General features: G+C 39.4%; 2 protein-coding genes across 4 annotated transcripts in view; one reads left to right on the forward strand and one right to left on the reverse strand.

Moving 5' to 3' along the window:
- Nucleotides 1-307: 307 nt before the first annotated feature.
- CASP8AP2 (caspase 8 associated protein 2) lies at nucleotides 308-24,924 on the reverse strand. 3 transcript variants are annotated; one of them, XM_061460294.1, is made up of 10 exons: nucleotides 24,434-24,924; nucleotides 22,792-22,867; nucleotides 21,639-21,719; nucleotides 19,647-19,765; nucleotides 18,325-18,399; nucleotides 16,992-17,107; nucleotides 11,844-14,359; nucleotides 6,424-9,385; nucleotides 4,355-4,454; nucleotides 308-3,016 (listed from the first exon to the last, which is right to left on the reverse strand). In XM_061460294.1, exons 2-10 carry the CDS (start codon nucleotides 22,838-22,840, stop codon nucleotides 2,960-2,962), a joined length of 6,075 nt encoding a protein of 2,024 aa, XP_061316278.1. In that variant the 5' UTR covers nucleotides 22,841-22,867; nucleotides 24,434-24,924; the 3' UTR covers nucleotides 308-2,959. The 3 variants fall into 3 exon arrangements, with proteins under 3 accessions (XP_061316278.1, XP_061316277.1, XP_061316279.1); XM_061460293.1 differs by lacking the exon at nucleotides 24,434-24,924 and adding an exon at nucleotides 23,985-24,150; XM_061460295.1 differs by lacking the exon at nucleotides 24,434-24,924 and adding an exon at nucleotides 23,985-24,149 and having other exon boundaries at nucleotides 19,647-19,747.
- Nucleotides 24,925-25,102: 178 nt separating this feature from the next.
- Nucleotides 25,103-27,989, forward strand: part of MDN1 (midasin AAA ATPase 1) — a 102,840-nt gene continuing 99,953 nt past the window's right edge. The window contains exon 1 of the mRNA XM_061460297.1: nucleotides 25,103-25,363. Within this exon, the coding sequence (XP_061316281.1) occupies nucleotides 25,262-25,363 (102 nt within the window). The 5' untranslated portion in view covers nucleotides 25,103-25,261. The remainder of the gene's footprint in view (nucleotides 25,364-27,989) is intronic.

Here is a 27,989-nt window from a genome sequence, read left to right on the forward strand (position 1 = left end):
GAAATACGTGTGGTGGACAGAAGCAGACCTATTCTTCAGTAATAAGTAAGCCTCTCAAAGGGCTGCCAGCTACACTCTTCCAATGAAAAGCTTTGGATACAAAAGGTCTTCCTCCATTGTAATACTGCACTCAATACTAACCCAATGATTCTATAAAAAAAAAAAAAAGAGGAAAGTCATATGATCCAATTCCTAAGTAGTTTAAAGGTTGTATGTTATTTGTTAAATTGCCTGATTTCTGATCCAGTCATGTCCAGTAAGAAACAAGCAGTATGTGTTTGGAGCAGTAACAGCATCAGAGCAGCAGCTGATTTACTTCCATGTTTATTGGCTGGAATATCAACGGAGCTACTCATTTATACAAACTAAACGAAGTCCATTTTAATGCTGCTTCACAGCATTTGTAGTTGTCAAGGAATTAGCCAACTGTTCTAGAAGATGTTTTCATTTACCTGAGGTTTCACAAGTAAGTCTGTAGATTACATACAGTACATTTTGCATATATGTATCAAAATTCTTCTTGGAGAAACAAATTACAAACAACAGTACAAAACCAGACCAAGCCAACCATTGTTCAACAAGGGTATAGGTGTGTGAATTTTACAGTTTTATTCTTTGCATCACTCTTACAGTAAGCAAACTATGGAGTTTATACAAAATAAACCTGGAGCTTTATGTAGTTAAAAAAGTCATCTTTGGCTAAACAAAGCTCTATTTTTATACATATTTATATATATATATATATACACCCATCAGATATTTTACATTAGGAACCTGTACACATAATTACAACAGAACATTAAAAAAAGTTTCATAACTTACAAAAAAAGGAATCCAAGTCAGAACCAAACCAGTCAAACCCAGGCCTCCCCCGTCACCTGTACAGATAAGAAAGTAAATAAACAGACAATGAAGAAACAACTGCCTGCTTTTTTGAGACAGAGAGGAAGCGCTTGAATGGAGAGAAGCTACTTCCCCCAGTGCCTTCAGTACTGTGCACGCTTTGATCTCTAAGGATGTGGTTAAAACACTCAGTAGAGTCTGGTTTTCCACAAACATGAAAGCTACTCTGCCAACTGGTAGTTGTGAGAACAGCTTCAGTTAGATTTAATTCTCCAGTGAGTAAATAACTGTCATCGACGTTAAGAACAAGCATGGGTAGGGGATACCAATCACCCACTGATATCATTAGATGCTTCTGGTGTAGCATGGAAGATGATATTTGATCATCAAAAGCAAATGTTTTAGAAGCAAGTATATAAGATGGAAGACTGCCAGAACTGACATCATCACCTACTCAAGTCATTCCTTGTAACAGTTTCCAGAGCACTGCCTAAAATGAGGATGATGCACTGTTTGGCAGCATGACAATCCATTCCATAGGGTCACATTTACAATACTCCAAAGGTGTCAGTGGCAACATCACCAACCAATTATCTGATGTTTTATTAGAATAAGAACTCTGTCCCGTTAGCCGGGGAGGGAGCAAAAAGCCATTATGTTGAAACTGAAGCCGCAGTCATTGGATTCCATCAAAAAGCTAATTTAATTCAAGTTGAAAGGCAATGCACTTTGGTAGGGCTCTTAAATGAAATCTAAATAACCCAGCAGATGTTCTGACTGACTAAAGATGACAGCAATTTTGATCCTCAATAAAGAATAAAACCTCAAACATCAACAAATTCAGAACAGGAAAACCTGTGCAATGTCCAGGAATGTTTCTTAGAGGAAATTAAAAAATAAACAACCCCAAGCTTTTTTAGAAATACAGGATAAAGCAGCAAATGAGAAGTGTGTGTATACATATGTATACATACACACTTTTACTATGTGCTAGTAAAACTGGAAGCAGTTATAAGAGTTCTTTAAAATAGAACATAGTGAATTTCTAATGTAATAAACAATTTGCAAAGATAAGATACAATTGCTGTCAAAACATGCCAAGTTGACAACATTTTGAAACTGCTTGTTTTTACAAAAAAGTTTTTCTCCTGGTTAGAAAGTATAAAGTCACATTTTATAAAACTGCAAAGGTCTGTTTCTAAATTAAGTTTAAAAGGAAAATCACTTGTCAAATTTTATTTTTTTTTTAAACAAAAATAGAGCGCTTATTATGTTGAAGACCTAAATTAAGTACCATTCCCAGATGTAATTTGGAACACAAAAACGTATTTGCCTTTTGCAAAGAAAAATACCTTTTTCATGGGAAAAAAAACCCAAACCCAACCCCAAAATTATTTTAAAATACCATCAGAACTGAAAATTTTTTTTAACTACAGTTTGTTGTAGATGATAACGTGCTTAAAATCGAAGACAAACCCTACGCACAGTGCCAGATTCTCTCCTTATAACCCACTACAACCTGCTGAGAAAGCGGCAAGAACCACCTATTCCTTAACATCAGAATGCAATTACTATGTAAGCATCTTATGGAATCATTATCATCATTGCTCTGCTGTCTTTAAAAGAAAAAGGCCTAACTTCCTAAAATTTGTTTCAATGTGACCAAGATGACATACCAGTCATTTTCCAGGAATACCAACTGGATTCCAAAGCACACTTACTTTTTAAAATCATAGTTCAAAGTCACCACATGCAGTACTTCCAACAAGTGAAGCACGAGCCACCATTTCCACTTGACAGCATGCCCTTGTCATTATTTATAGAACATATTTAACCTACAGGAGATGTCACCCCCTTGAAATGATACTGCTTCATTTGTATGTACCCATTCTTTTCTAGCCAGTTTCTTTGTAAAGTTCCTTCTGTGTTATTCTGATAAAGCACTTCAGGGGAAACATGGACAGGGAAGTAAATAATTAAGTGCATCAGATTTACCAAGCTTGGTATTCTGACCTGGTTACCTCCCACTAATCCCATTACATGAATGTAGTGGTTGTAGTCCATTGTTGCTAGTAACAGCTAAACACTGTAACCATGAAGTAACTTCGTGTCAAGTTTACTTGCACTTGGATTTCTTGAACAGCTTCATTAATTGCTTGAATCTTTCTGAAACCTAATGGAGAACAAAGAAAGAGACATATCATTATGGTCCCAGATTTTTGTAACTGCCAAGACAAACTAATCTGACAGCATGAAGTTCTTAAGACAACCATTATTTTGATTTTTGCTTCCAATAAATTTCACCAGAAGAATTTTAGGAGAACCATCAACAGGTTAGTTAAATGTAGGAAGTCTTCCTGTACCTTTGACATCTGAAATAGCCTCCACACGCATCACAGACAGCTAGAGCCAAATACCGTTTTAACACAGGAGACTGGTTTACAACACAGGAGGGAAAAAAATGAGGGCTTCAAAGTCAATTAGACTCTAATTCTGCCAGGTATAACTGTGAGCCAGATTGAAATGTGAGGACAAAATGTTATTTTGTACTCCACAAAAAGCACAGTTTATTTTTTATTTCTACTCTCTGGTACAACTGCTGTTATTTATGGCTCATCATGAGGTGTCTGCATACCTGGAATTTTACAAAAGTGGTGTGTAGATGAGAGTCAAACATCTTTTTGCTGAACATAGCTACAGCTTACATAGAGAGCTCGATCAATCATAAGCTAGTATCTCTTACTGCTATATACATATCGCTATAGCATATCTACCATTTGCCAAATAGCCAACTGGGAAGAGTGATATAAATGTACAGATAATGCTGCTTTATCCAGTCAGGCACCCCAACAGCTTCTAAACCCCTTGAAGACTCTGTAACCATAGAACACAACATCCTAAAAGCCAAATCCTGAGCACACAGGATTTCCTAACTTAGCCAAATGGGTGTTTCTCCTTTCTTGGATTTGCAGGATAGACATTAAAACAGCAATTCAAGACAAGTACAAAGTTATATGCAAACCTCTAGAAATACTCTACACCAACTTGACATCTGTGCCTTCTGAAGTTTCTTAATTACAAAGTAAAATTAAAAATAGTAATGAAATATGTCCTTTCTGCAAAATCCCAGTATTTTTTTCCAGTGCTAGTTTTAAGCTTTTTCTAATTTACTAGGTATGTGCAAGGGCTTTGGGGCATCTCCAAAATGCCTTTAAGTGCTGATTCAACAACAGAAACAATCCTGTGGTCCCTGGCTTATGATTGGACACAGCACTTTCAAGGCATCAATCAAATAGGTACTAAAGAATCCCTGGACCATAATACCCCTATACTGTATATTTTTAATAAGTTACGAGTAGAAGAATCCAAGATTCTTTTTTTCAAGAACCCCTAAACAAAAGGCATAAGGAAAAAAACAACTCAAAGTTAGTAGATTTCTGAAGTTTTTTGTTCAACTGCAACCATAAACGTAGCAGCATAGTCTATAAATTATAAGAATGATAGCACCTACCTGATTTGGGCTTTTGTTCAGCCTAGTGGCTAAGGAAACAAAGGTTTTGCTTGATGGTCCTTTTCTCTGGCATTCCAGTAAAATTTCTCGGTCATCGTTTCTATAGCAAAAATGCATTTTTAAAATATTAATACATATATATGTGTACATGCACACAAACAAAAAATACATAAGGCATATATAAAATTTTAAATATTTCCAAACTGCAGAACCTGAGTTCAAACAGCAGCAACGATCTTATGGAGGATTTTCTCCTCTACCAGCACAAATTAAGAAAGTTAGTACAAAGAAATGTTAGTGGAGATTATGCTACTCCTTTTAGGAAGGGCAGTATTATTACAGTAGGGTTAGTCCAAAACCAAAGTAATCAAAAAAGAGTTTTAAGCTTTTAAAGAAGACATTTAAACTTGAAAAGAATACATAAACTCAACAGGGGCCAGCAGTTCTAGGTGGACTTGCCTCAGTTTGCATGGCTAAAGCCACTGGCTAAAGCCCACTGACATTCATGATTAAACAGAGAGGTGTTCGACTTCTGTAAGAGGCTTAATATAACAAATACACTCAGAGCACATGTTCACATGAACATAAAGGACCAGGATTCTGTTTTTAAATGTGTCACCAGTTTGCTGTCTGTCTCATTAATGAATTTAGGTATATGTAAGACGTATACAGACAGAGTTACTATACAGCAGCTACTATGTATCTTTGGTTGAAACCTGCCAGATGCTATTAAACACTCTTGAAATTCCTCCATTTCAAAGAAAAATATAATGACTACTTATTTAAATAAACATTTTTTTTTTTTTAGGCATAGTTCAAAGGTGGACAAAGACTAAGCCATAAAACTCAGCCATATTCTTCGGAAGAAGATTATTACAATTTTTCTACCTCATTGGTTTGCATATCAAAAATCGTATTAGCTTTCACAGTTTTTTCCATGAAGGAATTTATTTTCTTTTAGGATGCTACCTAGAAACATTTGTATCTGGCAGCCCAGTAAAATTCCTGTCATCATCTCTATAGCAAAAATGCATTATTAAATATTAATACATATATACATGAACACAAACAAACCAACCAAACCATACAGCATATATAAAGTTCTAAGTATTTCCAAATTACAGAACATGAGTTCGAACTATAGTTTAGGAAGGTCTGTGCTGAAAATTTTAGAAGCCCCTTTCTGAAGTGATGATTGTATCAAGTTGCATCAAGAGCAGCAAAACCTAACTATAGTTTCTGGAGGATAAGAATAAACCACAATAACTTTGCAGGTATCTCCAACATGTACTTCATTTGTCACCCACACCATACTAACTGGAAAACGGGGGCTGAATGGTTGCCTAGTACACTTCTTCAGATTGACCAGTATAGGCCTCAAAAGAGAAAACTGTTTGCTCTCATGCCTTCTCTCAGTGTGAGAAATCTTAAACTGTTCTCCGTTACCCAGTCACTGATGCTTCCAGGCCTTGTAGGAACATCAGGTCCTTGAAGGACCTATCATGCCTGGCTGGTCTTCTTGCACAGGAAAGAAAATGGGCAGGGGAATGAAACCAACAGTGCAATATAGTAGGTAATATAGTAGGTCTTGTTACCTTAGCATATAAGCTTTAAAAACAAAACCAAAAAGTAATCCTGTTTTGGGAGATTTGGGTAAGTGATGGAAGTAGTTATGACATATGGAAGCCACCTTCTTTAAGGCAAATCTGATTTAACCTACCTAAGAAGTGACTAAAAATTGTTCTTGTCCAAAGGCTGTTAACAGGATTACATCAAATCATCTTTCATCTCTTAAATTTATTTTCCCCTGGACAACTGTTACAGAAAAAAAGATAAAATAGACTCTGGCACCTTTTAGTGATACTCTAAGAGAAGACAATCTCATAAAGCCACCCTGCACAGACACGAGGCAGCTCACCACTATCCAACAGAAGGATGTAGAGCTACTGAATAACCTCAGCCATTAGCTGAATATCCTTTTCTTCTCACTTTTTGGTTTATCAGAGTTTAAAAAAAAAAAACCAAAACCCAAACCCTAGAACAATCAAACAGATCAAATCATAAATTACCTCGTCCAGGAAACTACTACTTCTCCCTTCTTTTTAATGATGTTTTTGGCATACAGACTAGGTGATGATGCAGATGAAGCCAAAGGAGAAGAGTCTTTGTGCTGCTGCAATTCATTCTTCTTACTAGAACATTGTTTAGGTGCTGAATTTACCTCTTCAGGCTTCACATCACTTGCATCACTCCCTTCACCTGCTGATTCAGTTTCTTTTCGTTGCCTTTTTGAGTTGGAATTCTCTCTGACAGCCTCCTTTTTCCTTTTTTTACCAGTTTTATCATCTCTGCTTATCTGGCATCCTACCTCAGTATTTGAAGTGGACTGTGTTTCAAGATTACATTTACCTGCTACAGTCTCACTGGAAAGGTCTTCTGTTAAGTCTATAAATGCATCACGGCACTCTTCCAGTTCTTCCTTTTTAACACTAATTTCCAAGTTTCCGGTAGAGGTTTCCTGAGTCCTGTTACCTCTAGTGGATTCCACCACACAACATGAAGTTTCACTAACCATATCATCTGTTAAGTCTATGTATGACTCTATACTGCAGGAATAAGGAAAAGAACCTTGAGATCTAACACCCATTTCATTTACATTTTCAGATACTTTCAATTCGAGTGCCTGAGATTGTTCAGATCCTTCATTTGTGCTTTCAGTGTCATGGCTCTCTGTGTTTGAAGATGTTCTACAGGGTCCCAGCCTCTCAGTGGTTTCCTCCTTTCCAATACTGCTATGAGACTCCTTTAGAAGCTGAGGTAAGGAAGGATTTTGTTCTTGTCCGGTGCTGATATGAGGCAACTGATCCATCTTAACCAGATCTGGTTTGACACTTTCTTGCACAACAGCTACTGTGGCACTCTGGCTGTCCCTTTCTTTTGCTCCACTTCTTATTTCTTGTTTTTCAATCTTGGTTGAAGATGCTCGCACCTCCTTCACTGAAACCACCCGATCAGATGCCGGTGAGATAGATGGCACTGCACGTCTGATCTTCACAATAAAATGATCATTGGATTTCTCCATGATTACTGCTTGCATTGGTAGGCTGGGGCGACACTGAAAACCAGGAGCAACAGGCCGACTCGTCCACGATGATGAACAACTTGATTTACTGCTCGAGTTATCAGATTCTAAGGCCAAGTGAATGTCTTGTTCAGTGGCATCCTCCTCTTCCAGAAGTGCATCTTCACTGTAATGTGCACTGAGAACACCCTCGGGAGTTGAGCTGGAATTGTTCTCAGGTTTTAGGAAGCTGAGGTGAGAATCTGATTTCAAAGGTGATGGAATAGTTAAGGAAACAGCCAAATCTTCAAGGAGGATTGAAGAAACAAATGACTTATTCTTTTGTAAATTACATTCTTCTTCTTTGCATGAAGCTGCATTTGTAGGAACCTCAAACATACAGCTTTCATCTAGTACATCAGGATCAACAGACATCTGAAGCCTAGATGTTAAAGAGGGAGCTCTTACAGGTGAAATAACAGGCCACTTAATATCCTCTACTGGTTGAGATTCTGCACAAGCCTCCTTTGGAGCAATCTCTTGCACCAGTTCAGCAACATTACTTCTACACTTATGACCATCTAAAAACTGTTTTTCTGGAGTCCTGAATTCCCACTCATTTCTGTCCATATTGCTACCATTTTTTTCCAAGAGATCAGAACCTTGCAATAAACTTTTGAAAATTTCACCCATTTGAGCATCACTTACAAGATTAAATGTAAGACTGGACGCTTGTTGTTCTGTGAGAAGCTCATAACTAAGATCAGTCTTGTTAGCATCTCTGGATAGCTGCAATCCTTCCTTTTCATGTTTCACACCCTTCAATGGAGTGAGAGGGCCTTGCAAATTATTCTCTTTTGAGAGGTGCATTTTGGTTTGGGAATTCCTCGTGTTATCAATGGAGTTGAGACATTTTGTAAAGGCAGGTTTTGGCACATCTGTTTTATTTTTCTCATGGTGACACTTAGCTCGTTGATAATCCACATTTTGCTTTGAAACGATATATTCTTCAGGCTTTTGAGATTGAACTTTCAGAGACTTTTTTCTAGACCTTTGCATATCATTCTTACGATTGATCTTGTGTTTTTGCTTTCCCACTCTTTCAAACTTCCTTTCTTCGCTCTCATTTCCCACATGTCTCACATCACATAGTTTTATTATAATCCTCCTTATCTTTTCAAATAAGTAATCAAGCTGGTCATCTACAAATTTCCACAACTGTTTTTTCATATCTGATACCTGCTGTTCAAAAAGACGGTCCACTATTGCATTCTTTTTAACTTGCTTCAGTTTGGACTCTACAATATCACAGATATTCAATTTTAATGTCTCACCTAATGTAGACATCTTAGAAAAGTTCAAGTATTTTATTAATGATGTAAAATTTATGATACCGGATTCTATAATTCTGTGAAAATGCTGAACTGGGAACTGTACCTTGAACTTCATATAACTTTTCCTCATCTGTTTTCGTACAGCTCTTAACATCTGCATGATTTCTTGTATACTTGAAGGTTCAACAATAACATGTACTATTTTTTCAAGACAAGCAATGCTCACAGTTTTATTCTTCTTCATATCTTTCAAAGATCTGAAAGTCTGATTTTTATGCCTCTCCCTGTTCTTCTTTGTACTTACTTTCACAGAAACAAATTTTCCATTATCTTCAGTGCAACACACAGCTTTGCTCTTTTGATTTTGTGGACTGCTGGTCAAATTCCGTGTCTCAGGAGAAGGTTTTGGTCTTGACTTTTTTGTATTTTCAGAGCCTCTTTCTGGTTTAGCTTTTTCTTCCTCTTCATCACTACTTATGATTTCTCCTTCTTCTATTTCATCTGAAGAGATACTCATCTGGGACTCCATCTCACAGTGTTCATCAGACATGCTAATTGGCTTTTGATTTTCTTTGTTTACCTCCTTTGACAAATTCTTTGAGGGACAGACAACAACCGCACTTTCAGGAATTAAATCTATAAAAAGAAAAGAATTTCCTAATCACCACAAAGAATGTAATTATAAACAGATATTTTCAGAAAATCCTTGTCTCTTCTGAAATGTGACCATTCAGAACTGTTTGAAACTGCCAACAACGACACAGGAAGTTTGAGCTATAACAAGTCAGTGTGGTTTGCTTCAGCAACTGCTGGTTTAAATATTTTTTCTGTGCTTCAAAGGGCAAATAAGACCTCAACATTTCACCAAAAACCACGTGATCTCTCTCACAAATACAGCCACTGAAGACAGAAAAATCCAGCAGTTTCCACCAGTTTTGAACTTTCTTCCATTTACTTTAACAAGCTTTCTGAACACTGCACAAGCTGAATTTTAACTTATGGACTACCATACAACAGGTGGCTTTTCTTTTAACAGTTTCACAACAAAACCGAGATCAGAAGAAGAAATAACCTGCTAACACTGCATTCAACTATCTCTTCCAGGTTGACAAAAAGATTCTTCAAATCTTTCAATAAACTGACAAACTAAACAAAAAAAGAGTCCCTGGCACTACACACATGACAAACTTCAGGGTTTGATGAATTTAAGATTACCAGCACTGCAACTGAGCACAATGGCATAAAAACCTTTTTTCTTAGAAATTTTAGGGAAAGCCAAAAGTTCAGGTGCCTGAATGACAGGAATAAAATTAAGTGAGAGGAAAGGCTAAAGTTCTGCCAAATGTAGCATGCCTTACCCTGCCTCATAAATAAGTTTATTAAATGTTTTATATTTCTGAGATATCATTAAATATGTATTTAATCATTATTTAAAGTTCAAAGCAAATGTTATTTTGTTAAGAATAACAAGCAGTTACAGTTGGCTATGAAGCAGCATGTTACAAAAGATGAAAAGCCAAGCTCATTTCCATTGTACAAAAATGCCACTGAAGCACATGTGTATTGATTAACGAGATTTGCAGTTAATTTTAGGCTTGCCCTGCACTCTGGTTAATAAAACACTCTTATGTTCAATCACGCAGAGATCAGACTGCTTAATGACCTCTAACAAACATTTAATCTCATAAAAGATCATATCTAAATTGATCTCCATAAACAATGAACTTGTGATTACACTTTAAAGCAACATTTGAAAATGTTTATACAGATTATACAAGAGCAAAAAACATACTCATCACCGCCTCCATTTCAGTTTTACAACGATCAATACTTTCTCAAACTAATTACTTAAATATTTTGACAAACTGAAGCATAAAATGAAAACGGTCAAAAATATAGCATTAATATATGTACCCCGTCCTGCAAAACAGTAAAATGGCAAGTACTGAATTTTAAGGCAAAGAGAAACCATAGCCTCCTGTCAATTTAACAGAACATTTGACATGCATATCTTTAGTGAAATTACAAAGAAAACTAGGCATCTAACTTCAGAGCTGAAATATCAGAGCTGAAAAAAATCACTGCTTCGGAATCCAGCAGCAAGTTCTGGACAGGAACTCTAACAAGCAACTCACAGATACAGTACAAAATTGAAAAAAATAACTTTGACTTGATGCTCTCCTACTCAGATCCCAAAGCTCTTATATTCCTTCAAATATTCCAAAGAATAGAAACTACTGCAGGAATAAAATATAAACTGCTTAAGGAATTCAGATTTGCGAGAGTAGCTGTCTCAAGCACAAGACAGAATACCAGAGTAAACCACACTAAGACTTGAAAAAAAGACATCAGGATTATACTCCAAAACATAAAAAGGATTTAAATGCCACTCTACCATTCCTCTTCTAGTAGAAAATCTAACTTCCGAGAAATCTCATTATTAGTTGCAGCAGGACAATACAGGAAGTTAAATTCACACAAGTAAAAGATTTAAACTTTGCGCCATTTCTTTTCTCTTCCTGTGAGTGCTGTTAACATATTTTATCTCCCTGACATCCCTGACTTCATTAATGATAAATCCTAATGTTCCATTTGTTCTTTTTTTGCCACTGACTCAGAATTATAAAATACCTACAAAAATTCACTCTGAAATGTAGATAGAGAGCAGAGCCTCCTCTTAGCTGACATTCCTAGAAATTCTCATATACTCTCACCAGCTTTCTCAGAAATAAATACTTGAAAGTAACTTTTGCCTCTACAATTTCAGAGAAAAATCTAATGAGATCTACTCAGAACTGTAATTAAGAAACCTATATGTATTTTTTTAGAAGTTAGTACATATACTCTTATTTCAACCTCTCATCTGTGAGTAGTGACAAACACTGACTTTTAAAGCACTAATGGTCAGTTGGTTATGATCTTGACTACACTGTGCAATGGCTCCACTACAAATAAAAAGGACCATTGAGACTTACACAGCTTAAAAAAAAAAATTGTGTTTTTGAGAAAGCAGTTTAAAGTCATTTCTGCTTCCCATGAACAGATCTTCTAAGACTTTATATAGAAAAGAAATTGGAATATACATATATACTACCTTTGTTATAACTCTTCACAAGACCTTTGCAGGGACTTTCCATCTTAAGTGCTTTAGCCAAAGGGCGCATTGGACTGTTCAGTGGGCTGATTGCCTTCGGAATGTGCCTCAAGTGGTTGAGATCGATGCTCAGTATTGAGCTGTCATCATCAAGAGGAACTGGGTTAGTTTCTCTCTCCTTAGTTCTAGGATACATCTCTCCACTAACAGAAGATGCTGCAGTACTGATTTCAGTGAGGTCTGGCTCCAGATCACAAGCATTCTGGTCAACTAATGGCTCATCCTTACTAGTTAACATAGTTCTGTCAAGTAACTGAGATGTATTCTTATCAATTTCACAAATACCCTTTTCATCAGCAGGACGCTCAGCATTTTCTGCAGCCAAATGGTCATTATCCTTCACTGCTTCCATTAAAGAGTCTGTTTTTGTTTCACCAATATCATCAGCGACATCACAGGACTCCAGGTCACCAGAACTTTTGGCTTCAGAGTTATCCAAGACAAGGTTTTGAGAGCCACACTGGTCTGCTGAGCTTTCTATGTCAGCTACTAGACTTATTTTATCTTCTTCTTTCTTCTCTGCCCCTGACTCTGGAAGGGCTCCTGTACTTTCACTGGCAGCTTCAGTTTGTGCCACTTCTGCTGCTGGTGGTGCATTATCATTCTGCATCACACTCACTGTCACAGACCAGTTTTCAGGCTCTGCCACGCTCCCAGACACCTCTTGGGGTAAAGATTCAGGGTGATTCAGATCTGTCACTGCCACTGCTGCTGCCAAGGCTTCCGATTCAACCAGATCACAAGCTTCTGCTGCTTCTGCCAATGTTTCAGCCTGCATCTCATCAGAAACCAGTACCTCTGCTGCTCTTGGTAAGGCTCGGGGCTGTACCAGAACCACTTCTGGTTCTGGTAAGGTTTCTGAATTCAGTTTACTACTTGCCACTGTTGGCAATTCTTCGGACTGTGCTGGATCTGTTGCTGCTACTTTTAAGGCTTCATTTTCAGAATTGACAGGAACAGGCATTGCTGTCACCAATCTGCTTTGGGCTGCACTGTCCAGAACTTGCAGTGTTGAATTACTTTGCTCTGTGGGACCACAGTTAACAAGGTGAGCAGAATCTAACAGTTCTGCCTGCAGCATGAGCTCCGTACTTCCCTCATGAGTGGCCTTCTGGGAAGGTGTTTTAATTCCATCAGTTGGAGAGACACATTGTTTCTTAGCAGGAGAAAGAGTTAAATTTAGTTTTTCCATAAAGCTAAGTTTTAAGTCTTTACTTTTTGACCCAGTGCGACCATCTTTAGTTTTAGGAACTTTATGGTCTTTTAAGCTATCTGCTACTCTGGATGTTTCCTCTGGCTTGTAGGACTTGTTTCTCTCACTTTTTGTAACATCTGTACCTTTCTTGGTTTCTTTTAATGACTGGTGAGTTATCTCTTTTGTAACTTTCCTTTCATTTCTAAAATGTCTGTTTTCATCCTCTCTTTCTCTTTTCCTTTTTTCTTCAGTTCTGTGTCTTTCTGATTTGGAATGTGCTGTTTCCCATTCATACCTACTACTGTTTTCCTTCAAGCGTGCATATTTATGCTCTCTGCTGCTGGAATTAGAAGGTGAAGTCCTTCCTTCTCGAGAAGTATGATCATTTGTTCCCCTGTCTCTCTTGCAGTCAAAGTCTTTTCCTTTCCTAGACTCCTCTATGCGACATTTACGTGATTCATGAAGATTCTTTGAATGTTCGTTCTTTGAGTGTGGACTGCTTCCTCTACCAGATCTCCTTGGCTGCTCTTGTAGCTTTTCATTTGGTTTATTTTTTTGGCCAGCATTTTTTTCATCTTTATCATGTGTTTTAAAATCCTTTCTTAATACATTTTGTGATCTCTCATCAACATACAACTCACCTCTTGTTTGAAACCTGTCTTTATCAGTAGTTTGTTTCTCCCAGGAAGAAACACCCCTTTCTACTCTTCTTTCTACACTTGGACTGCATTTGAGTTTTACACTCTGACTTTTTTGTAGCAACTCATTTTTACTAGCCTTCTCTGAAAGGGTTTTCGGCTTTTGCTGAGGATCCGAATTCCTGTCTTCACTGTCACCATTGTTTCTGGTGCTCTGATGTACTTCTCTTTTGTACTTGTTGATATTTCCCCTACTGTACTGTTCATTACTTTTAATTTCTTTTTTTTCCTTTCTGTTATCCTTGTTGGAACTATGGTCATAGCTCGGGAGACACACATGAGTCTCATCATTGCAGAGTTCTTCAGGAGGGTATCTCAGTAAATATGGAGTGCTTCTTTTTTCAGAGCTAGACTTCCCATTTTCAGTATTATGAGATGAGTAACTGTGGTGCATATCTTTTGAACAGTCATTTTTCATTCTGTGCTCCATCTTTACACTGTCACCTAAATCAGAAGATCTGAATTTGGAATCTTTAGTTTTACACATCTCTGAGCACCTCCCACTAGCTGACCCTGAAAGGTATGTCCTGGTGAAACCACGATGATTGGGAAATTCTGATAGCCTGTTTACCGAAAGAAAAAAAGTTACGTTACTTTTATATTCACTTAAATGTAACTAAAGCCAAATTGCAATGAACACATATATCTAAAATTATTTTATGCTTTCTTCCATCTTCAAAGTTGAAAAAAAAAGCTGAATAAAAATAGAAGTTTAATAATTTCCATTAGCACACAGAAAAAAAAAATTAATTTCTGTATATATTTTGCAAATGGAATTCATTTGAAGAAAAAGCAAGATCTGTGGAAAAATACTGTACTGGCTGTAATTAACAATTTCACTAATTCAATTTAGTATTTCATTGTCCAGCCATAAAAAGAGACTTGCCTTAAGAAAAAAGTTGGTCTTTAGAGCATTAGTGATTAGAAGGGGAAAAAGAGAAGAGCAAGCAATTCAATAGCTTACTAGCTGGTAAATTGGCAAACAAAAAATTAGTATAATGTCACTGTGCTTACTCCACCCAGTGAGCAAAAAAGCTACCATGCCTGAAACTGGCTGCATGATACAGAAAACTGGTAGCAAATTGCAATAATTCATCATAGCTCTGTGGACATGTATGAGTATCATCATTGCAGAGTTCTTCAGGAGGGTATCTCAGTATATACAGTGTTTCTTTTTCAGAGCTAGACTTCCAATTGTCTGTATTATGAGATGAACATCATACAGCCTCACCAAAAAAAAAGGGCATATGTAGCCTGTCTTACTCATTACTAACAGAACTCAAAGTTACCTCACTAGAAAAAAAAACAAACGAGCAGCAAAAAAATCCAGACATTTTCTGCCATATTTAACAAAACACTTCATTAAAATCACATGATTAAGGATAATGACAACCTTGTTAAATACTCTCCACTATCTAAAAAAAGAATGATTGTGTCTAATCTAGGGAAAAAGAAGTAAAAGTAACACCAGCAAACGATGGCAGCAAACCACCAGACGCATGCCTCCTTTTTGGAGGGTCAAGGAGGAAATGGCTGCTACACGCAGACATTTGATTTTGGACTGACATTTTATATTGATTTGGTCCAGTTGTAAGGAATCAGTTTAAGTGTATAATAATTCTGTGTTTATCTCAAATACAAAATGGGGTTGGTTTTGCTTTATAAAACTGAACACTTCCTATGGGCTGACAAAGTACATTGGAATATGGAACAATCAGCTTATACAACTGGCTCTACTCCAAAAATGTGACAGTGTGATGTGAAGTGAATGTTGAACTAAAACAATGCTGCAGCTGTTGCAATCCAACCCCCTTTCCTATACTTTGGTTTAATTTGAATTATACTGATAAGATTTTGCTGTGCTTGAGGCTGGTTATGAAATATGAATACATGTGCGATGAAAGTAATTGTATCCATGTGAGTTCTTTGGGATTTTTAGTTTGGCTTGGGGTTTGGTTTTTCGGTTTTGTTTGTTTTTTGTTGGCTTTTTTTTTTTTTTTTTTTTGAGATAAACACTAACAATTCCCCTCAAAAACAGTCTTTACAGATTGACAGTTTGCTTAAAATGAACTAATCTATTATAGACCGTGCAACAGACAAGGCGGGCTTCTAAGACCTCAAAGTGCCACTTTCCCCATGATTTTCATGATGGATGCCTCCAAAATACCTTGCTCATAAATTTTCATCACCATCAGAAGGTATTGAAATGGAGTTTGTAAACCCTTTAGTGAGTTTGAGTATACAAAACAAGGAATTATTTTTCAATGTAACTTAAAACCCAGAATACTACACTCAAAGGTGTGAAATGATGGCTATTGTGTCAAAGCCAGTCAACTGAAAGAATGACACCTTAAAACCTCTTGACCTTCATCAGATCATATCTGTCAGTTTCTTGTATTTTGGAAAACAAAACAAAACACCTCCCCTAGTTAATGTGCATTTAGACTTTAGCACAGTAATGTTAAATGAACCTTCTGTATGACACCTATTGGCGCATACCATACGGTCAAACTGAAACACAAACCAACCAAATGTGGCTGATATCACAAAACTGACAAGCAGGACACCTTGTGATAAGTTAGGGGTCCTGAATCTTTGACCCCTGCTCTGGTTTCAAATTGTTCAGAAACCTTACACTCAGCTACTCTCGCATCCATACTTAAATATGTTCAACTCTCTGCAGTAAGATTCGTAGCACACAGAAATTACCAAGAATTCTGTAGCTGCTATCCCCAACTATTGGAGACAGGACTTTCATCTCTTGCATTGAAAACATTATATAGTCTCTTTATTGATTTCATTTAGTGTCTGAAAAGTTCCATGGAATTCATGTCTGAGACCGTAAAACAGACTAGTTCTGAAGCTGAACTGTGCAAGATCAATTCTTTGAAATACGAAGATGGTTAGATAACCCCACCAGGAATGGAAAGGGTGATTAAACAAAACAAAAAGGAATTCAGGCAATGGTCACCCTTTGGATTCCTCTTTTTTTTTTTTTCATTAGAAACCAAAAGACCCCAACAAGCAAGGAGGATACCTACCTATTTCCTCTGACTATACCAGTACTAATAATTATTTACTAAGCAATCTTTTTCTTTACTGGTTTTACTTAAAATACACACAGAAGTTTCTTACAAGTATATAAACACAGAAAAAAAAAAAAAGTACTTTTTCAGTTCCACTGTCTATTTGTACCTTTGATGGAGATTACTGATTTCTTCATCCTTACGGTTAATTTCCACTCTTGCTGTTTTAATAAGTGCTGAAATATTTTTTTTGAGAGCTTGATTTTCATTCTGTAGAATGACGTTCTATTTTAAGTAGATACAAAGAAAAGAGCAAGAGAGAGAAGGGAGAGAGATTAAAAAAACAAAACAAAGCCCCCAAAATTAGACCGGGTATCCAAACACGTAGTGCAAATCAATGCAAGACAACCATTAGAAAAAGTCCCATCATATGCCAACTGACAGTAGAATTTACAGAAAATTTTCTGAAGAAGTTAGAATTAAGTCAGATTTTATGCTTTTGTTTGTGTTCCTAGTAATTGCTTAAGATATTTTAAGCATACAATTTACTGAAATGGAAATATACCATAAACCAAGTAACCATAGAGCTAAAAATTAATAATCTGCCCCTTTGTGTCATTCATTTACTTTATTGCTTTTATGATCAGTGTGTCAAATGAAAGACGTAGCTTTTAAGCACTTTCAAAGAAAGAGGATAACTGTATTTCTTTCAAGGTATCAAAAACAACTTTGGGTGCTCTATCATTCTAAAATTTCCAGATATGACGTTCTAGAACCCTACATGTCAATCCTAGAGAGATCGCCCCTTCTCTTAATAACTGTCCTCAGCAAAGCCTGTTCAGAAAGGCAGGCAAGTTTTGTAGAAAACAATACAGAAGTGGCACAGGGCAGAAGCTGCTTCCCCCTGCGAAGCACAGCACCTTTGGGACTTTGCCACAACACACAATAGAGCACGTTGCACAATTGCCCAGGACAATCTACCTACATAGAATGGCACACCATGGGGATACTAGCTCAAGCTGAAGAGCAGTCCAGCCTTATCAAAAGAGCACTATGCTTAAAGGAACACAGACATGCTCTTCAAGTTCTAATAGATCAAGTACCTTTTGCTTTCTAATTGCTCAGGTACCTTTGCAACCCTCTCCATAGTGTGGAGACCTACTTTAAAAAAAACAAACAAACAAGAGAACTGGATACCTTTCTGATAGCTGTTCATTTGACATACTTGTTTTCTAATTAAGGAGATAAAAAGATAGCTTTTAAGGAACTAAACTTTACTTCACGCAACATCACGAAACAACTGAATTTACCTACTGATTTCGTCAGTAGACTACTTTAGCAAGTATCTTAGGCAGAACAAGCTCTTGGCACCTACAGAGAGGTGCTTTACAAACAATGCATATGACAGATCAATTCTGGAAAGCATATGAAACTAACTCTCAAAGCAATATTCAGTTTGCTTTACATGAATCTTGACAATGCTGCCCTTTGAACTACAGTACCTGTGCCTGTATTTCCTTAAATTTTTTCATCAGCTCTTTTATTTGCTGCTGACATTTTCCATATTCTACCAGCAACTGTCAAAGAGAGAAGAGTTCAGAGTACAGAAGTGGATTTAATTACACAGAAAAGTTACTCATCTAGATTTAGTTAGCTAACACAGTAATGTATATTACAAAGGTTTTTGTTTCGTGGTTTGTTTGGGTTTTTTTCTTTTTTCCAAAAGTAACATATTAAGCCATATTAAAAGAAGAAGATTCAATATACTCTTAACAATTATCCAAGTCTCTAAAACATCACAAACATTCAGATAAGAGGAAATCTATGTGTGCTTGCCCAACAGTAATAGGCTAGAAAATAAAAGGAAGCCATATTATTGTGAAATTAAACACACAATTATCGAGGAGCAGGAGTTCTAACAGCCCTACAGATAGGGACTTGGTGGTCAGATTTTATGTAATACAAAACAGATAAGTTAAAAAAAAAAAACCCAAAAGTTACTACAAACAAGCCTGCACTGCAAAAACAGGCTGCAAAGGACATACTCCTGTTGTGATCACAAAATTAAATTAAATACATTTGGCATGAGACCTTCATTGCACATTGCAAGAAAACTTTCACAGAAGAACTGACAACTTCCTTATTGTCATACTTAATAGTAAACTACTTTCAAACTTTCAAGGTGACAATTTAACTACTTAAGAGATGCTGGGAAGTTTTGCTCCTGCTTCTTCTATAGAGCATTACACCTGTGGGTGTCTGTCCCTTTTACTCCAAAGCTCAAATTAGGTGAGATGTGCTTATGGACTAGGATAGGTGATGCTATGAGTAACTGATGAGGTGATGCGATGAGCAAGTGTTGTGCTGACTTACTAGAAGCAGTTATCTAGTGCATGGCTGTCTTCAGTCTCAAGCACAAGATTTAATGATAGATAAGGTTAATCCATGACCTATCTGTTTTAGTCTGGCAAAATTTGTTGGGAAAAATTTCAACACTAACTTTGTATCATATGCCTGAACAGGTATCTAACTAGAAGGAAATTATGGTACATTTTTCCCGTAAGGTAGCGAATACATGAACCATATGCCAAGGACAGTGAAATGAGAACAGAACATGTCACAGAGTGAGGGATTCACTTATTCTGATAAACTTGTGGATGCAACAGTTTATTAGCATACTCTTGGTTTTCCTTATTTAAGAACAGTTTCCCTATTTTTCCAATAAAGCCAGCACACTGACAACATTTTTGGCACCTCACACAAAAAAATTTAGAACAAAAACCCTCCAAAATACCAGAATTGATTTTGTCATATTAAGACGTACCTCGTTGTAGGATGCCTCCTTTGCAGTCCCTTCTTCAATTAATATCTCATCAAATAAATTTAAACTGTTTCCAGCTGGTGTAGAATTTGGAGCAGAATTGTCTGTAGAAAGAAAATCGACTATTATAAAGAAAAAAGGTTATGTGTTTTCCTCAGTGACAAAATACAAACTATCAGAAGACATTTCTATCTTGAATTTCAGCATTTATGTAGGTTTATTGGAAATACTTGATCCAATTTATATCAATATAAAAGGTAATGATGAAAATTAGAGGCCAACTGAAAACATTATATTTCTATTAAGAGATATGCAGGACACCTAACTACAAAGATAGGTGCATTTTATGACTAATAAGTTGGTTTAAGTCAAAGGAGAGCTAGCTCACAGTAAATCTACCTGATTTACAAAGAAAGAAGGGCTACAACTTAGCAGTGATTTGAGGTTTTGCAATGCAAAGCCAACAGATAGCAGAAAGCTAGCACATGTGCACCCCACGGTTTATTCAGCTTTTAGGAAGACTTTACCTTGTAAACACTGGCATTTGAAAAAAAATGATTGAGAAAAAGAATACTCAGATGCCAATGATCTCTACACAGATTGACAAACATGGATCAGTTAATCAGAATCAAATGGAGTTACTCTAGAGCTGGTACGCGGTTGAATACCACACTCTACGTTGAGTAAATGTTCTCTGCGGCTTTATATTCCCTTACAAATGTAAACTCCCTAGCTTTAGACCAAAGAAGTGAAAGAAGAAAAAAACAAACAAACCACAAACCAACAAAACAAACCACAAACCAATCAAATATCAGCCCAACACACAAACAACCCAACTACTTAGATAATAGTGCTTTTTCCTCAAATCAACCTGTGTGCTCTGTTCACCAAATACGCTTCACTAACAGGACCCAACTTATGACACCTCTGAAATACAGATTAATTTGCAACTAAATAAATGAACTTAGCTATCAAAGCTATGCTTCAGTCCTCTGGACAACACTATAATGCAAAAAGTATTATTAAAACAATACAAGATAACATACAAATAATGTCTTATCTGTATAGAGCAAAAAACTTACCAACCCTCTTTTAAAATTTCAAAAACAAGATCCCACAGAACTAGACTATATAAAATATTTAACTGTGCTGCAAAAAAATGCAAAAAGGAATAACATTTAATAAACAATGCATCTCAGCATGTGAAACAGGGACTTAGAGAATTCTCTTACATGCTGCAACAAATACAGAATAGAAAGTGAGTAAAAGATATTTCGATGCTTCATGCATAGGATATATTATATATAGATATATATTTTATATATATCAGGATATAGTACACTACCTCCATAAAAATTCAATGGCCTTACAGTAGTATGGTCAATAGAGAAACACTTGTTTAAATATTAGAAACAGCATTTCATTAAACAGTACACTGAGACTCCTAAGAAAGAACATGTGCTAGGTCCACTCCTTTCTTACCTTCAAAGAAGTTAAAAGAGGAAATTAATTTACATTAGCATGTGAAATTATTGAGAAAGTAAGACCAAGTTAAAAGGATCTACTGAATGGACTGTATCACATGGAAAGTATTTTCTGGAGGTCTCATTGGGGATTTAGTCATCAGTGACTGTTGGTGCTGATCCTGAAGCTATTTAAAAACCAGAAAATAAAAGGTGCTTTTTTCAAGGAAAAAATGTCCTATATCAAGGCACAGACAGAATAACTAAGGTCTCTCTGCACCCCTTTACTACGCCCAAGCTCTTAAAATAGCCATTATCACATGAAAACCATCTTATACTCATTCAACTAACAGATTTGTTGTAGATGTATTTATACAGATTGTAATATGTCTTGAATTTAAACAAGTAACTTACTGAAGCGTGTATTAAACTAGTTAAATGTAAACTTTAAGCTAACTGTTGTTTTACTTGAAACCAGCCTAAGAAGCACAGAGACTCTAATACTCCAAGCAGCAAGATACAATCAACCTACCAGGAACTGTCAAACTGTTGTCCAAGCCATCATAAATATCAACTGAGCTCTCATCACCTTCCTTGAAGGGGGAAGCTTCAGCTAAAGAAAAAAAAAAAAAAGTAAACATTTAGTAAACTCAAACCTCTGATTCTCCCATGACCTAAGTATAGCTGTGATCCTAGACCAGTAGAGAGTAGTAAAAGTAGTAGAACTGAATGGTAAAGCACAAGGGAATTTTAGCCAGGAAGCTACTGCTTTAAAGAAAAGATCTTTAGTCAACAGGGAGCAAAGACACTCTTGTAAAATCAACTCCTAAACACAAGAACTCTGCATAAAGCAAATTATGTCTTTTAAATACAAATAAATCTTAAATTTATAAACTAAGTCAACTTGATCTAAATTTCAAACTGTTTTCTAGAACACACTGAATACTAAAGTTTACAACTCAGAAAGAAAAATAAAAGAATTAGTATGATAAAGCCACTACCACTGAAAGAAACCTTTCTCACTACACAGAAAGTATTATAACAGTCTGTACTGTAATTCAAAGAATTTGCTTTAGTATTGCTGTCTATTCCCACACTAACTGGCTCTTTAAACATACTTTAACCTAAATCTCCTCAATCTCTCTTCATGTCTTTTTCCAATGCCTCTTATCACTCTTGTTTCCTCTGTGTGAATCTCGACCAAGAACAATACCAACATCCACAGCCCTTATGCAGCTGGGAAATCTCGCCAATAACGTGTCAGATCAACTGCAGAGTTGACACTCAAGCTAGAGTACCTTGATTGTTGGTTCTATACCAGATGCTCTTACACATAGCAAAGGAACAGTCCTCTGAACCATCCAAATACACACTTCACTAAAAGATAGCGAAGGTTAAACTATACACTGTAAAATATAGGGGAGAAACCAGTTCCAGACACCCCCTGAAACTACACCAGAAATCCAAAGTACACAGTTATGTTTTAAAATCCAAACTTACTAAAGGGATGTAATCTCTCTTACTTGTGCACCACAACCATTTAATTACAGTTAAAATTCATCAGTATTTGTCCCAGTTTCAGTTGTTTCCATTTTGTTTTCCAAGTTATTCTGGGGCCTATTTATTTTCACAAAACTGAACGTGTTATTTCACTGCAAAACAGAACACAAAGTAATGCATCTTACCACTGTAGTGGGTATCAAACAGTCCCAGTCCATCCTCATCTGTTGCCATGATACAAACTTCCTATGGCTTCCCCATCTACAAGTAAAATATCAGAGGAAAGACAACAGATTAACTGACACTTTCAGAACAACACTGTAAAACAGAAGCATCCTGAAATAAGTCAGTTATGCCTGAGCTACCTGTGGCCCTTGCTGTTCAACAAAATCCAACACTAGAATGAGAAAACCCTTATATCAAGATAACAGAAAGCTCCATCAAGAAAAGTAAGCAATTATCTATCCTGTATTAATTATAAAGAAGATCTTCAGTTGTATATGTTATTCATATGTACCAAAGAAAGATCTACAAAGAAATTTTGGTATGAATACAAGCACATACCATACTTGGTATGAATAGGTTATATGAAGGTATATCTTAACCAGCTAAACCACTCTGATTTGGTAATTCTGATTTCTTCTCTGCTGACCATTTAAGAGCAAATTTCCAAGTCTGACACCACCATCCAAACCAGTAATGAGCACTAGCAGGCAAGTAATGTTTTGCCTGCCACAGTATATAGCAATGCCTGGCCACAGGACGTACAGTATCTTCCACAACCATTACAAAAGGACTTTACCAGCACACACGCTTGCAGCACTGACACACAAGCTCCTCTGAAGGGAGTGCAGCTGCCTGCCACGCAGGGACCCTTTGCGTGGGGAAGAGAAGCACGGGAGAAACTCGGGTGCCGGGGCGCGGGGAGCACTGCCCGGGGCTGGCCAGCAACACCGCCAGCCCAGATGCAGCAGCGGCCCTTGCCCACTCCCCGGGCCTCACCCGCCCTGCACGGGCGGGAAGGGGCTCCCGCCAGCCCCAATTTCTGTCACGGCGGAAGCGCCCAGGACCTCCGGGGCTCAGGGCGGGAGAACCGCTGATAGCGGCCCAGCCGCGCCGCACGGACGGACCGGAGGGGGCAGGCTGCTCCCGGGGAAGGGAAAGGCCGGCAGGGTGCCGTGAGAGCCGAGGCGGCTAAGGCCGGGCCGGACCGAACCGAGCAGAGGCATCGGCGCAGGGGTAATGGAAGAAGGGAATGGCACCCGCGCAGGGCAAGGCGGCGTCGAGCCCCCCGCCAGGCCGGCGGAGACGGGTAAAGGACTGAAAGGGAGAGGGGGGAACGGTTCCATACGGCCACGCTTGCGCGACCCTCACCCACCAGTCAGCCACGCGCCACCACCTCTGACCCACGACTCCCCACAGGTCTCTGCCGCCGCCACTGGTCCCGCAGGCCGGGCGCCGAGGGGGCGGAGCTCCCCGCAACGGCAGCCAACCCCCGCAGACGCACAGCGCGTCCCCCGCCGCGGCGTCAGGCAAGCCCCGCCCCCCGGCCTGAAGCACTTGGCGCCAAAGGGAGCAGCGCGAGGCAGCCGCGTCCCTCTTCCCCGCCATCGCCCCGCCCCTTCCCTGCCGCGCTCCCTTCGGCCCTGTCCGGCCCAGGCCCAGCCCCTGCCCCAGCCCCGAGCGCGGGAAGTCACGCTGACCGCGGCCCAGAGGTCACCGTGCTGGTCACGCAGCCCCGCGCCGCGGCCGCCGAGCCCTCCTGTAAAGGCTGTGGAGGGGAGCGGAGCGGCGGCAGGAGGCCGTGGGACGGACGCGCTGGTTCACCTGGTGGGAGCTGAGCGCGGAGAGCCGCGCCCCGCTGCTATGGCGGGCCGGGCGTCAGGCAGCTCCGATGGCTCCTCCGGAGAACCTGAGGTTTAAGTCCGGCTTCTGCTCTCGGCGAGCCTGCTGTCTGACCCGGCTGGAAACATCGTTAGTGCCTCACGGCCGCGCAAGGGCTTCGTGAACTGGCTGCGGCCGGCGAGAGGACTCGGGGGCAGAGTGACGCGGAAATAAATGCTAGCGTAATGCCAGCCTTTCTCCTCCCGAGCCTGAACCGCCTGTCTGGGTTAGTCACCGTCCGGCCTCGCTCAGGGCTCTGACGGCTGCCGTGACCTAGATTTAAAGGGTCTCAGGGTGAGCACTGTGGTCCGCGGCCCTTGACTCGGTCTTCTATCGGGAAGCCCGGCAGTAGCGACGAAGGTCACTCTGGAAAGCAGGGAATAGGGCAGGACGAGGACGCCCAGCACCGTGAGAAAGCGGGAGAGACTCGCTCCGCTCCCTCCGGGCTGCCTCCCTCCTGCTGCCGGTGGAGTAGCTAGTGCTGGGAGACTACATCTCCCGGCATGCACCTGGCGCCCGCAGTCCCGGCGACTGTGGGCCGCTCTGGGCGGTGCATGCCGGGAGTTGTAGTTTGGCAGGTGAGAGGCCCGTCACGTGAGGGGCTGTGACGTCGCGGGTGGGTGACGGCGGCGCCGGCGGAGCGGAAGCTGGTGCAGAGGTGCGTGTCTGCCTTGCGCCCCACGTGCTGCCGGCGGCTGGCGCGTACCCCTGCCGCTGCTCCCCTCAGCTCTGCCCGCGCCCAAGCGGCGCAGCAGCGGCGGTAGCAGGAGGATGGCGGCGGACCTGCGGTTCTGTCTGGCGGGGCCGCTGCAGCTGGTGGCGCGCAGGAGCGAGAAGAGCAGTGCGGAGCTGAGCAGGTTCCTGGCGAAACAGGTGAGCGGGCGCCCGCCTCCCTCCCTTCGGGCGGGTCTCACAGGGGCCGCTGAGGAGGAAAGGGGACGCGCCCCCACTCCTCCTCGCCGCCATCTCCTCCCGGCAGCTCTGTGAATTCCACCCGGAGACCCCTCACGCTCTCGGGCGGCCGGCGGGGCGGCTCCGCGGGAGCAGCTAGCGGCTCGCTCCACTCTTTCTCTTTCTTACTTTCCGTGTGTGCTTGTTGCGGTTTCTTCCCTTGCTGGCCCCTTCCAGGGTTGTGGGAGCGGAGCTCTGTGAGGCAGGTTTTCTCCTGCCCCCGGAGCCGCGTCTGTCCCGCCTCCCGAGCAGGCGTTTTGCCCCGCAGTTAACATCTCTAGTGTGTTAAGGTGACTCTGAAAGCATGCTAATGAGAGATGGTATGTTGTTAACGAGCACCAGGGCAGCATGTAGTCCTATAACTGCAGCATGTTACCTTGCTGCTATTTGCATTAAAACAGCCTGTGGGTTAAAAAGACAGGGGCTGGATTTTCTAGGTTTTGCGTCCTTTTCTTCATCACAGTGATGCTGGAATTGTGTTCTGTTTTCACTGTTTTAATGCTTTGGCTACCCTAAATGTGAAAAGCATGCCTGCTTTATAGGAGACTTGAGCCCAGCTCATTTATGTCTCTGAAACACTGGAAGACACATAATAACAGAATATCAGCGCGTCAAATGTTACATTATTAATACTTTTCATGATAGAGCTTTTGAAGCCCCTAAGCCGTATACGCACTTTGGGGATCAAAATCCATATTTCTCTTTGTCTAGGAAATGGCTCAGTTGTTTGAAGATGAAAAGTCTATCTTTTACAGAATATTGTCTGAATTACTACCTCTTAGTTATGGTTAGGGAAGCCTTTTATATGGGTAGTCAAGGTTCTCTGTTGGTAGACAGATGGCTTTTTCCTTCTGTCACTACAAATCATAGGATCAAGGTAAAATCTACATGAATATATATCCCTGTGTTGGAGAGTTGATGCTAATTGGTGGGAAGCAGTGATGAAGAGCCGCTATTCAAGGTAATGAAACAGCTGAGAAATAGAGATGGGGATAATGCAAATATGTGTTGTAGCAGACAGACGGAGTGGTGAACCAGAAGTGAGTCACCTGGGACCTGAGACTGGAGAAGAGAGTGCACCCTTTCCCTTCTGGTGACTGTTTTGAGATATACTTAAGGTTTAAAAGTCTCACTAAGTGGAAGTTACTGAAAAGGGATTATATATATATATGGGGTCTGGAACAGCACATTAAAGAACAGTGACATGTTCTTTTGAAAATGGCACTGCTATTTCCAAGCTTGGAAGCTACAGGTATGCTGGGCTTATCTTGCTGCTAACCAGCAACTGGTTCCAGTCGTCATTTCCTGATTTCTTACCAGTTGCTTTGTATGTAAGTATGTATGTTCTAAATTCTGGAAATCTAGAAAACTCTGTGCTCTTTAGCTTCAGCTGCGCTTCAACTGGTGACTTCAGCATCCAGGAATGGAATGGAATTTGCCCACAAGTGCTAAGTATGGAACAGTCTTTTGAGATTCATATTAAGGCACCATTCATGTGGTGATGGAAGATCTTGTTCCCTGTGCTTCAGTATGGAATAAGAATAGAGCCATTTCCGTGTATTTGTATACTGTTAACTCCACAACGACTGAGCAAATTTCTGTGCTCTTAATGAGGGAAATGGGATGAAAAGCTCTCTAAACTAGTCTTTTTTTTTCCTGCCTTTTTTAATTAATATATATATAAAAATTAAGAAAACTGTATAAGCAATATCAATGTAGAATTCCAAACTGCTGGAATGTGCTTTTGGTTCTGTGTGTTACCAAAGATCTGATTGTATCAGAACGTTTTCTTGCATAGAATTCCAAATGCAGACTTTGTGCAAATGCATTCGTTTTGGCTCCCTGTGATGGCGCAGTTTCAGTAGAGGAGTTCACTAATGTGAAAGTTAAAATGCTAGTAGGAATGGAACTTTAGAGCAACCTTGTTGCTCTATTTCTGCCCTTCACATCTGCCACCATGCATATATGGAAAGATATAAACTAAAAAAGCCCCGACCCTTTTGGATTTTTCCTCTGTTTTTATCTGCGGAACCGTCTTAAGAAATTGGAGATCTTGTGCACGCCATTCTGGATCTCCAGTTCTGTTGGTGTTTTAGCTTGGCAGCCTTCATTTCCCCTTTCATTTTCCTGTGCAGCAGCAAAAATTCAAAAACTGTTTTAATAATAACTCCAATTTCTTATTCATAGCCCTTCAGTCTTAGCATTTGATGTTGAGAGGTGCCTTTACTTTAATAAATGCAGGAAAAAAGAGGTGACCTAGCTTTCCCAAATTCACCCACCTTCTGACTGGCTGCAAGAAAAATGTCCTAACATCCTGGCAACTAAGGCAGACCGTGATTTATTTTCCAAAAATGTGACATCTGCTTTTTATTTGAAAGATTAATTAGGCATTACATCATGTAGCATTATAAATAAGGGAAGGTATATCATACTTTTGTTTCATCTTGGAGTGTATTCTCATCTTTCAGTGTCTAATTTTTGAAGAGCTGTGATTCTTGGGAAAATGGTATGTTAATAAATACACTGATACAAAGTCAGAGAGAATGTT

The sequence above is a fragment of the Pezoporus flaviventris genome, unplaced genomic scaffold, assembly GCF_033815535.1.
Source record: "Pezoporus flaviventris isolate CSIRO_AGI_PZ_B2104156 unplaced genomic scaffold, CSIRO_AGI_Pfla_v1 ptg000031l, whole genome shotgun sequence".
Taxonomy (NCBI): domain Eukaryota; kingdom Metazoa; phylum Chordata; class Aves; order Psittaciformes; family Psittacidae; genus Pezoporus; species Pezoporus flaviventris.

Excerpts from the sequence above, each read along its gene's own strand:
- CASP8AP2 (XM_061460294.1), bottom strand. The coding sequence starts at position 22,840 with ATGGCAACAGATGAGGATGGACTGGGACTGTTTGATACCCACTACAGT. Across the intron at positions 19,766-21,638 it reads CAACAGTTTGACAGTTCCTG|TCGATTTTCTTTCTACAGAC; the intron begins GTAGGTTGATTG and ends TCTTTATAATAG. Across the intron at positions 4,455-6,423 it reads GTAGTAGTTTCCTGGACGAG|AAACGATGACCGAGAAATTT; the intron begins GTAATTTATGAT and ends TTTTTGCTATAG.